This window comes from Cotesia glomerata, linkage group LG1, assembly GCF_020080835.1.
Source record: "Cotesia glomerata isolate CgM1 linkage group LG1, MPM_Cglom_v2.3, whole genome shotgun sequence".
Lineage (NCBI taxonomy): Eukaryota > Metazoa > Arthropoda > Insecta > Hymenoptera > Braconidae > Cotesia > Cotesia glomerata.
The window spans coordinates 19,525,036-19,538,227 of record NC_058158.1 but is presented as its reverse complement, the minus strand read 5'-3'; the positions used below and the strand labels follow the sequence as shown (position 1 = coordinate 19,538,227).

At 33.4% G+C, this 13,192-nt stretch overlaps 1 protein-coding gene across 1 annotated transcript in view; it reads right to left on the bottom strand.

The window, feature by feature from the left end:
- Window positions 1-7,177: 7,177 nt before the first annotated feature.
- LOC123263793 (neurexin-3-like) overlaps window positions 7,178-13,192 on the bottom strand; it is a 763,584-nt gene continuing 757,569 nt past the window's right edge. Inside the window, exon 28 of the mRNA XM_044726803.1 lies at window positions 7,178-7,342. Within this exon, the coding sequence (XP_044582738.1) occupies window positions 7,187-7,342 (156 nt within the window). The 3' untranslated portion in view covers window positions 7,178-7,186. The remainder of the gene's footprint in view (window positions 7,343-13,192) is intronic.

The following is a 13,192-nucleotide window of genomic DNA, read 5'->3' as shown; positions in this document are numbered from 1 at the left end:
ATTTCATACCAACTCAAATTTTACCGCGCTTAATTATACTTAAAAGTATACTTGGCAACACTGTAAGAAAATTAACATTGCGGCGATTCCCTAACCACGCGACCAATGAAGGCGGGCAGTGAAGCGCGACCAACGAAGGGTTAAATAAACTTCTTTATCCATTTTTTATAATCAATTTCATCCAATGAAAAAAGTACTCAGTTACAAAGTAAATTAGAGAAAAATAAATATCGGCGAACAAATAATTGGACAAATAACACATGAAAAAAGAATTCTAGGATGAGAACTAATTAATTACAAAAAAATAAATTTAAAAAACAAGCCAAAATATTCACGAAAAACAATGATAAATTATAGCAACAATGAAAGTCCGAATTTGGAGGTACGAAAAATGGGTAATTATTACCCAAATCAAAAAAGGTCGGTTAGAACGTCGAGTCGCGAAACAATGAGCGTTGCAGTGCAAGGTGGTTAGATACTAAGGGAGAGGGCGTCCTTGAAGCATTTTTCATGGCATGGTAGTATTGAAGTTAATTAAGAACAAATTGTACAACCGATTTCTTCTTTGTTTCGCACATCGATCATTTTAACTGTGAAACTAGCTTCGATACACGGAAAGAAAATTGTACGAAGAATTACGATGGAAACATTGTAATTTTTAGTATAGAATAATGTAGTGCCGGTCCAGAACGAAAAACATTATGATTTATACGATGCAACATCGTAAATTTCTATCACTCAAATTAAAAATAAGTTTAGGTCACAGAAAAAATAATTCTGTGTCACCAAGGAATCGAACCCGGTGTCCTATCGACCACAAGCCCAAGGTTTATTCCCTTACGCTATCAGAGGGAATATCTAGATTTTCTGTTCAGTCACATAACAAGACCCTCCATACAGTAGTTGGTCATCTTTTGGTGGTGACGTCACAAACTATTGGACTCTGTCTCTCTTTTATTAAAAAATATAGTATGCGCCCTTATTCACTTGCTCTTAAAAAAAAATTTACTGAATAACATCGTAATTTTCAATAATTCGAATTGTGTTCTGTAGACGGCAGCATCGTAAAAATCAACATACTGAAAGTCTAGTCCTGGATTACGATGTTACCATTATAATTTTTCATAAGATTTTTTTTCCGTGTAAATAATAAAATTATATTAGCACATTTTTATTTAAATAATAAAATTAATTGCATAAATTTAAAATATATAATATTATGAAATTATAAAATCCAATAAATAATTGATAAAAATAATTTTTAGTTGAAAAAAAAAAAATTGAATTTATTGGCAAATCAAGGTACGATAGTATTAGAAATTTGACAGTTGAATAAAAGGATCTGTGAAACCAAATGAAATTAAGAATACAAAAAATTTGAAAAATTTATTGATAAACTTGATAGTTTTGTCAAAAAATTGGAAAAAAAAATGAGAAAATATTATAAATTATATTTTAAAGTTCAATATCTTCGAAACGCATCGGTTTATCAAAAAATTATAAGAGAGCTTTTTTGTAGAACGTTCAATTTTCTACAAAAATTTGTTCTGACTCAACTTTTTCGATGAATTGTTAAAGAGTTACAAAATTCCAAAGTAAGAAAAAAAAGTTTTCCCAAGTTAATCAAATGGGAAATTGAAATTTTCGACTCGGCACTTCGTAATATTTATATTAAGAGCTCTAATTTTTACAGGATTTTTTTTTCGTCATTTAGAACAATATTTTCAATATTAATAAGAAAAAAAAAAATTGTCGATTTTTTTGAAACAGTCTATTATATATTAGACTTTTATGGCCCACCTTATTAAACCCTATCAATAGTTTTTTTTTGCCCACCCTAATATATATATATATATATATACAGAGTGTCCCAGAAGTAACGGACGCCATTGTAGCATCTGATAAACATAATAATTCTGAGACGAAAAGTCCTTAGCCATTTTTTAATCAGACGCATAGATAATTAATTATTAATTAAAATAACGTCCTTTTATGCGTTAGAGAGAGAGCACTAGTGTCAAGTCAAGTGCATTCCAACGAAGACGCTTGCACGTGTGAATGTGTAAGTAAAAATGTGTGACTACGTTAGCTATAGAAACTAGTTAGTCATACAGTTAGTTGTGTCTTTGTTTGGCACATAGTTTACTGGACACTGGCGCTCTCTCTCTGTAACAAATAAAGAGACGTTATTTTTAATTAATAATTAATTATCAATGCGGTTAATTGAAAAATGGCTCAGGACTTTTCGTCTCAGAATTATTTTTTTCATCAGATGCTACAATGGCGTCCGTGACTTTTGGGACACCCTTTATATTTATGTTTATTCAATTTCTCCCATGAACAACTTTTGGATGTGATATTTTATCGAAGTTTCGTTAATTTCTTCTGGAAGCTGTTCGAGTAAGTGATCATTTCGGTATCATTCTATTCTCTTAGACTAAAAATAGTCTATTTATCTATAGGTATTCAAGAAAATTATATTAGTTTAGTCGTTTCAACTATAATACTCGTTTTTCGTAAATTATCAACAAAGGATTCTGTAAATGCATTTGAAATATTTATGATGTCAGTGTTATGATTTTATTTGAGTAAGAATATAATACATATTGATGTATTTCTCGACTAAGAAATTTATCAATATGTATTTTTTAGTAAAGCACCGCAAAGCTGTCACCAACTAGTAAAAATTAAATGTATTTTTGCCGAATTTTATTTTATCATTAGCTAAAATAAAATGATATAAGCTAAATTTGAGGATAGTAAAACGGAAAATATTGAGTAATAATGTAAAACATTTAACGATTTTGATACTGAGTTATAAGAATATTGCTCATAAGATATATTCTCTTTATACATGGAAATTGTAAGAGGTAGTAGTTTAGAAGTAGTTTAGGACTTGCTTTAGATGGTCAGTAATTGCAGCAGGGTCATGTCGTAACGATCAAGATAGGTTTGCAAATCATGAGAAAAATTTTGATAATAAACTATTCTAGTATGCAACGTACATTGTGTTTTGATAGCTCCAAAATGAACAAACTGAATCGCAGTTCCGTAGTTGCATGAATAGTTTTCTTAAAACTCAATGAGAACATCTAATTCATCGAAATTTAAGTCATCTTAAAATTCTTTATCAAATAGTTTTTGATAAAAACTTCTAAATTTATAAATTGCAGTGTTTCTTGTTTAAGTACTTCGATGGCCTTTTCTACAGTAAATGTTATTTTATTTTTCGATGTTACTCTTACAGTAATTGGTTTCTTGGTTTTTCACTTATTCTTCCTTCTGACCATAATATCCACTTAATGAAACACATTTGACTGGACACATCGACGGTACTCAAGCTAATTCCAATTTCTTCATGTTTACAGAAATTACAGCTTCGGGAAACATATTTTTCTGATCGATTATCAGAGACTATAATTTCTTCTGAAGTATTTTCTGTAATTATTTTCATTCAATGAAGAGCACTGACCGGAAGAAAAAAATTTGCATGAGATATACACGCACATGCATTGCGTTGTATTACTTGGGGTTCCACGAATGTAGAGTATGACACTTTATACGTACTTTGGGCACAGAACTTGGCGTGCATATCAATAATATTCCAATTTCGGTATAGTTTAGTAATTTTTTTACCATTCAACTTGACAAAACCTTTTTTCCCAGAGTCAATTCAAATATTACCTTCTGAAAAAGTTTTGATTTGTGATTCAATAAATGTTTGAATTATTTTTGGCTTTTTTATGTACTTTAAAGAGTTTTTTCTTTGTGGAACTCTTGAAGTGACTGATGAAATAATATCTTTCCTGACTCGTAACAATTGTCTTTATTTTGTAACGATCTTATAACTCATTACGAAACTTAAAGTCTGTTTCAATTTATTGCTTTTCTGTTTTTCTATACGCACATCTTATTTGCTGAACAACAACTTCATGGAATATCAATTTTTTTCTGGTCTCATTATAAACACATTCTCCTTATAGAAATCTATCAACAGCAGATTATGAAGATGTAGAAAAAAATAGATTTTTTTACTGATGACCTATGCATTTGTTAATGAAGACTGCCAACTTTCTTTTTCAACTGGTCGTTTATTTTTTTTTCTCTTTTCATTGTCTTGGTAACAGTTTCATAAATCTATTTTTGTCATTATAATACTGTTATTTTCGGCATTGCCTTATACAACACACAGGGTCTCTCCCCTGTCGACGAAAAGTGCAACGCTTGCACTTTATAAATTTCGACAATCACTCGGACAACACCTCGATTAAGAAATGAGCACACTGTCCACGTTCTGTCAAATTCGCAACTTTAGACCAATAACAAAATTTAACTCCCTTCCGAAAATCACGATCCGGGTGTGTAAAACCACCAAACACCACGAATCCAATGTTCAGTCTTTTATCAAAGAATACGAGGGAAGGTATCCTCGTAGAACCCGTGTGGGTCCTTATACCGCGTCACGTATAAGGCAGTATACAGCACTCGGTCGCGTATACAAAAATCTAGATTCATCTCAATCCGATTTTAATTTCTATCTTCTACGAACAACGACAAGTGTGCTTTTCGAGCAGTATCGAGGGCCCCGTGGTCCGTAGTGATATCCTTCACTAAATTATAACCGTTCAATCTATTAGTTAATTAACGGCAGATCTAAGTATCTGCCGGAGTCGTTACTCTGTTCACGAACTCATTTAATAAACATTTTAAACTGTTAAAACATAATTTCAAGTGTATAGTTATAAGTAAAATAGTATCCATTGAGTGCGTCTTGCCCATAGGGCAAATAATTGAATAAACTATAAAAACCAGAACTTCGAGCTTTACTTCATTCCAAATTAAGATCCTGAACCTCTTCCACTACACCGATCTCTACCACGACAGAAGGAGGAAAAGCCAATCCAGGACCTACCGATCAGACAGTTCAGATTTAAATACTTAACCAAACTTAGATTTTGAATACCATTTAGACCGATTCGAACCAGTAAATTTTTAGAAATCTCAAAAAAACTACAAAAAAAAATTTTTTGAAATGTGGTTTTTTTGGAATTACTTTTAAATGGCTTTACCGATCAATTCCAAAATCTAGTTAGCTCTTAAGATCAAAAAACCACGTTGATCACCGCAAGCCCGGTCAAAATCGGTTTATTCGTTCGTGAGTTATCGTTGTCGAAAGAAAACCGAAAAAAGTTTTTTTTCGGAATTACTTCGAAATTCTTGGCTCGATCGATTAAAACTCAAAGATTCTTTATAGGGCTTTAAAAGCTGCGTTGAATGCCGCTAACCGCGTAGAAATCGGTTGATCCATCCAAAAGTTATTGCCGTTTGAAAATTCAAAAAATTGTTTTATAAAACTGCTATTAGAGTTTTGAGCTCGAAGAGTTCAAAATGACACAAAAGTCATATTTTTGAGCTCGAAGAGCTCAAAAACGTGATGTGTAATTTTGAGCGCTCAAATACAAAATGAGTGGGAAGTTGCAAAGGTGACCTTTAGGGTCAACCGTCGTCCTAATTTTTTTCCAAAGTTGTGATTATTTTTGTTTACAAAAATTTTGTAATAAGTGTCAAGATCGTTTTTCTAATTTAGTCAACAGGTAAAAAGATTTTAATTTACTATCAAGTTTTCGCTCAACGTTTCTCTCTTGTTCTTTTTTACAGAATTGTTTATGAGCTTTTAGGTCCTCGTATCTTCTGCCGCTATATTCTTTCTGCCTCTTTTATGTTCTCGATTATTTTTTCTGCTGAACTTCAGTGATTTTCTTTTTCTGAGTCAATACACTTTTCTTACTTGTTGTAACAGTTAATGAGGCACAAATTTTGGAGCCCAGGTATGTTTTTTAGTCTTGTCTGAAGTATTGGAGCTATTTATTATAAAACTAGACCAACTAAAAACACAAATGAATGAAATCATTAACGAAAAATAAATTAAAAAATTGGTTAGTATTCTCACCTTGGTACTGACATGAAAATATATAATTAACCTAACCTAATTTCTTGCATGTATTTCAAATAATTTTGATTTCAGGCGTTAAATAAAGTATATACTCAGTATAATTGATATCAACTTTGTATTAATACGCATGAACTTCAATACCATGATACTGACATGTAATTTTATGACTTAATTTTTTCAAAACAACACAACTTATTTCTGTCATGATATAAGAACTAAAAGTAAACACACGACTGTGAATTTTATATAAATAGTCCTTCGTTAAAATGCCGTCAAAACGTGCCAAGGAAACTGAATAAATGAATTAAGTAAAATTCCAGGACATAAGTCAATGACGATTATTCTCTTCTACCTATCAATAATTCGGTATAATCGCAGCATAAGTTGATGGAATATAAAATTAATTTTAGTTATAAAAGCTGAGCTTTAAATTATAATACGAGTCTTTATAGAAATTTATACCTCAAGTATTTATTACCTCAAGTTTGGTAAACGAAAATCGAACATGCAATGATACTGACATTCTAAGTATCTTTCTGTGAGTTATTGACGATCCATGACTACCTATGATTTAATATTGAATATCGACGGTTGAATATTATCAAACTAGTCATATTTACAATTTTGTGATAAAAAAAAAAATATCTCGAATAATTGATGAAGCGCTAGATATAAAAAATCACAGCTATCTGACAATCGCCCATATAGAAATTTCAATTTACAATTGGGGCTTTTTTCATAAATTTTGCGTGTGTTTATTCGACAGCAGACCATCACATATGCTTGTTAACGTGATGTGCCCTACAATGAAACAACATCATAGGACACGATTAAGACTAATGGCAATAATAGATGTAGAATAAAATAATAATAAATTTCTTTTTAAATGCGATGCTTTGGTCCCCAACCTCAACCGGGTCTTCGCCCCAGACCCCGATGAATCTCACAGCGGGGTCATATTAAGATCATAATTTTAAGGATCAGTTGTCGTTGGAATCGAATAACAGGTATTAGTTGTCGTGGTATTAAATTTCGGGGATCATTTGACGGGACACCCATACTTGTACCCATAATATGTACCTTACTATAAATCTAACAATTACTACAGTTCGAAAATATGTTGGAAAATAAATCGTAAATTAATTAATTAATTGTAAAATCTATTGATGAATAATTGAAATTCACAAGTTATGATTCCCATTTGATATAATCATCATAGACTTAACGAGATAATCATGTCGTTAGGTTATAAGAATTTTGTAATTTTTTACCTGAGTTAGGATCATACACGGGTGTACAACCATCATCTTCATCGTCTCCCATACAGCCACTTCCAGCACCAGAAAAAATAAGATCATCTATGAGTCCTGGTAATCCCGATGCTGGAGTCTAAAAACCAATTATTTAATGTAAAATAAATCTCAATTTGAATTTATTCATTTACTACAATAAAGAAACACCATTTATACTGCTGCAATAGAATAAGAAAATCAATGAGAATAAAGTTGTATTTCAATAATCATTGTAAACGATCTCAGTATGACGAGAAAAAATAAAATTTATTCTGATTGTTCGAAAAACATTTTGATTTTAATTTTATAACGGGTTTTATTCCGCTCAATTGGCCCTTTAATAATTTTAAACAAAACAATAAACTAGATAAAATTGAAATCTAAATTAATGAACAAAAGGGCGCCATCAGGATTTCTTATCACGGTTCCTGGAACCGGATCCAGAGCTGAGAGCTTATCTTACAGGGAGAGGAAGTGGAGCAAGGTGCTGTGAAAGAAATAAATTTTTATTTAACAATGGATCCAAAAATTTATTAACAAAACAATTTATCAACTTTAATCACACACTCACACACACTATAATCAACTTAAAACTATAGCCTACTAACGGCTAACCAGAAATAATTTAAGGGGTTAGGAGTAGTCAGAATTTTTAAAGAATCAATTTTTTTTTTTTTGCATTTTCGTTATGTGTAATATCTTAAAAATATTCTCTGAAAATTTCAAGTCGATCCGATAATTACTTTTTGAGTTATTCGACAAATAACAAAGAAAGCTCGGGTACTTCAAAGCGCTCGGGAGCAGATAGCTAGCGGTAGCTTCGAGAAACCCCCTTTTAGGGTTCTATTGTCATCCATGAACTAAGACTTTGGTGTATGTAGTAGAATGTAGTGAAAATAAGAATAAGAACGATTTGACTGTATCGGGAGATGGAATCTGGCAAAAACGGGGATTTACATCGTCACTTGGAGTTTCTTCTATAATTGGCTATTATACTGGAAAGATTCTTGATATAAACATTAAAAGTGCTTATTGTAAGCTATGTGAGTATTGGAAAAAGAAAAGAAATACGGTTGAGTTCGAGGAATAGTATGAATCGCATGAAAATGAGTGTAGTGCTAATCACAAGGGGTCTTCGGGGAAAATGGAGGTGGATGCGATGATTGAAATGTTTCAGCAGTCTGAAACAAAACATGGAGTTAAATATACAAACTACATTGGCGATATTGATTCGAAAACCTATTCTGGAATTATAAAAGCAGATCCTTACAAAAATACAACCATAAATAAAAAGGAATGTATAAGCCATGTTCAGAAGCGGATGGGGACTGCGTACTCTGAAAACTAAACAAAAAGGTCTTGGTGGTAGAGGTAGGCTTACAGGAAAAGTAATAGACAAACTCACTGTGTACTATGGTTTATCAATACGTCGTCATTGCGATTCTATTGAAGATATGAAATCTGTTATTATGGCAAATTTTTACAACTACGGTTTGACTGATGAAAATCCGAATCCTGATATGTGTCTTAGAGGCGAAGATTCTTGGTGCTCTTACCAGCGCGCTGAAGCAAGTGGAGAGCTTGATACTTATACTCAAGATTATTCTCCCTTACCTCCTGATGTTTTAAAAGCTATTAAACCGATTTACGACGATCTCAGTAATGATAATTTACTTTCAAGATGTGTAGGTGGATTCAATCAGAATAATAATGAGATCTTCAACCAACTAGTGTGGAAAATATGCCCAAAAACCGTGAATACTATTTCTACTATCATACAAATTGCTGCACACATAGCTACTTGTATATTTAATGAAGGTACAAATTCATTATTAATGATTATGGATACCCTAGGACTTAATTGTGGGTCTAATTCCCATCGGTATGCTGAAAAATTGGATGCTGCACGTGTGAAAGTGGCAGATCAGCGCGCCAACGACAACACTCGGGAAGGCAGAATGTTTCGTAGGCAATAGCAAATTGATGTCTTGGAAACTTCCACAATGGATGAAGAACTATTATATGGCCCAGGAATAGATGACTCGATGTAAGTAATTTAATAATTCGTATTTCTGTACGTGAATCTAGTGTGAAACTTTAAATGCGTTTTTCTAAAAACTATGTTTTTTGAACTGGTGACAACTGTAACTCGAAAACCACTCAGTAGATTTTAAGAAAATTTATACAGCTTTTAAAATACATAATAAACTCGGGCCTGATCGAAGGATTTTTTTTTTTTTCAAAAATTTCGATTTTTTAAGACCAATTAACTGTTGATTTTTTCCCAAAAATCTAGACAAAAATTTCCTGAGGCCGCCATTATGTTAATTTTTGAAAGAAAAAAAAATCCTTCGATCAGGCCCAGGATTATCTATTTATAAAACTAATTTTTTTCATCCGATTGATTTTAGATGATTCTCCAAGGACTTATGATTGTCACCGCAAGAACTTTTTTTTTAAACTGGCTCAACACAAACAGCTATAACTTTGGAAATTAAATTTTTTTTTTTTTTATTTTCGTGACTTCAAGTCAAAACATTATATAATAATGCCATATTAATACTTTTGTAAAATAACATGATTTAATGGCAAAAAAAAAATACTGAAAATTCTCATTTTTTCGTGCCTCTGACTACCCCTAACCCCTTAATTCCTCTGCACAAAGACCGCAGTGTGACAGGGCTCGTCTAGACTACTAACAGCTAACCAGAACTAGACTTGACCAAACTAAACTTTTAACTATCAACAAGACACCTCGTACAAAGACCGCAGTGCACGAGGGCTCATCAAGAACACCCAGAAGCAACAGCCTAGTTACTGCAACGTAAGCCAAGAAGCCTCTGCAGCTCACACACATACCCCGCACACACTCACACACTCTGAATTTACTTTACTTTTTACTTATAAAAATTAATCACAAAATATAATTCGAGAAAAATTATTACAATAATTTCAACTTAAGGATATCAGTCATTAGCTAGCAATTAAACTATAATAATTTTCATGACTAATAATTTTATTCCCAAAATCCGAACAAAAATTCGACGCATGAATTTATTCAAAATCAATCACAAATTTAATACTCAACATTAAAATAATTCTTATTAATTTTATCAATTATGTTTAACTAAAAATTCCCAGACTCGACATCCACGCTGGTAAGTAAATTCTAAAGAATTTTATCAAAACGATGAAATTGAATTATCAAAAATAAAATCGAGAACTTAAGTTCAATATATAAAAAATAACCACGTTGAATTTCCCGGTTAAGTAAATAATTATTAAATAATTTATCCCAATGTAAAAATAATCTAGTGAAAAATTACCCATGGGTAAATCAGTCTCAAATGCGCCGGAATCTCGATGAATAAATTCTCAATAAATAATAATTCAATTGTTCATAATAAATTATCGAGTAAAATAATCGACAAGAATTTGCGCGCTCAAAATGGACGCCAATATTCGTTAGTGCGTAGTAGATTTTGACCTTGGGTACGGATTAACTAGGTTGTACAATTTAACCGACGCTTGACTAGTCCGTAAGAAGACAATGGAAATTTCTTTAAGATTTTTCTATTCGGTTTTATTTTATTAAATTTTCAAATAAAATATATACAACTTATACAAATTTTCAGATGTTCAAAAATTGTTAACAAATAATCGAGTAAATTATTTATATCAAATAAATGCTCACGACAATTTACATCACAAGATCTCAGAGTGTTTCTCGGGTAATGATCCCCTTGAGAGACGCTCTAACACCTACTTATGAATATAAATCAATTGAAGTTAATTAAATTGTGGAATTATTAAATGAAAAATAATTAATGAACAATTAATCAGAGGAAAAGTAAATCGAGTATAAACCCCGCGGTTTACTCTTAGCCCACAGAGTAATATATTCAATACCTTGATGAGTAAACGACGATCTAACTCACTACTTGAGATTGAAGTCCTAGATGTTGTTGGCTTCTGTCAATAGGTAACTACTCTGGGGATCGGTGCCTCTTAATTTTTGTGGCACTCCGTCTACGGTTACACTACTTCTCCTTGTTGCAATGCACGGCTTACCTATAATACCCCTAAACTACCCCCTCTTTCTCTCTCTTTAGGCCCGAAGATCGAGAAGCGCCAGTGCTGCGTCGAACAATTATCGATGACTGGAGACTTATCGATTCAGGGTAATTTTAAGGCGTGACTGCATGGCGGGCCGTCTAAATTCATTATCATAGTTATATTATTGATATTAGTTTTAAACTTTTAGTTTCAACAGTATGCATAGACTCTCTTGTATAAGTGTGAATATATAGAACCAATTTACACCTTTAATATTAAGCTTCGTTTATGGGTTGTAAATATGGGACAATTTGATAAGTGAAACCAATCACATTAATTTTAACTAAAAATATCTCAGGTATGTTATGAATACTAGCATGCATGTTCAACGGTATCTTTGAAGGGTTGTGACCAGTTCAAAACCGATCGAATAAATGCCTCATCATATGCAAAACGCCTATCCTCTACTATAGTGAAAAGTTTTAGCTGCATCAATTCTCAGATATCGAAAAGCCATTTTTTCGCAGATCTCCATTTTATCTTCACCACTGTAGATTGTTATTCCTTTTTGACTATTCTCAATCCTCAATAAAACGACTGATATAACGAGTACTTTCCTAATCCTTACCAATTTAATTGTCATAAGAACTTTTAAGTTATGTCCGCTTTCCAGTTGTGGCAATACTTTTATATTGTGGCATTACTTAGGTTACCAGTAAGTGTATTGCATATCTTCACCGATCATCAGAACTTCATGTCTTTACAGAACACTGCATGAAAATAAATGTTCTATGAAAGTAAAAATTATAAGGAAACAATTGTACATAGTTTTATCAGGAATGGATTTGACTCGCAATACGTTGAGTTATGATAATAATAATAATAATGATAATAATAATAATAATAAGCGGTGCTTGCTACGTGGCCTCCAAGCGGCGCATCGCGGGAAACGCAGACCATAACACCAGGTCTGTAGGCGAACGACGTAGCCGATGCAGTGGGCCAACTACCCACTGCATTGAAATACTGAGTTACAACAAGACGTAATCTCAGAAGTGCTCCCCACAACCGGTCCTTTTCGGATGAGGACCATTCATCAGGTGGGAGGAGCACGCCGGACCCGATGAACGATGACGACCCTGGCGCTTTAAGGACTTTCTTTAAGTGGACGGAGAAACTACGAGTCGACCTCTTGGTGTGCTACCAACGAAGCGAGCCGGGGGTGAGCGGTTATATGGCCCGGATGCACATTCTTTGGAGTGATATGCATCCGGAGCTAGAGCATTTTACGCCTAAACACCTGCGTAATTATGCCGCTTATCTTCGGCGTAATAGAAGATCGCTTGTGCCGGATAGAAGGCAGTCTAATAGACTTTCCTTTCCGGCGCAATTACACCAAGAGCGACGCCGTTCCTCCTTGGATGACAACAATCCCTTTATAGGACGGCAAGTAAGTATATCTAAAAAGATAACTTACTCCCAACAACAGCTAGAAGCGGTAAATGTAGATCTCCGTGCAAACATCCTGGAGGATTCCACCCTGCTCACTGTGAGCCAGGTTGTGTATGGTGCAGCAGTTTCGGCTTTTCCGAGAGAGAGACATTGTCTCTCGATCGAGGCAAGGTTGAGACAGCGCATCTCACAACTTGGACTCAAAATTGACAGATCCCGGAAACAGGTCTCCCGCATTCAGTGTGTGATTGAGTTTGAAACAACTCTAAGAGCATACACGCCCCGAATTCGGCGCATTGCTGCTGAACTTCGGTGGCGTCATCACACACTGAATAAGAGTACTCTTCTTGTCATCAAGGAAGAGTCTCTCAATAAATTGCGGGCTCTAGTGACTGCCAAAAAGTCACTAGAGAAAAGGCTGAAGCGGTTGGTCGACAAC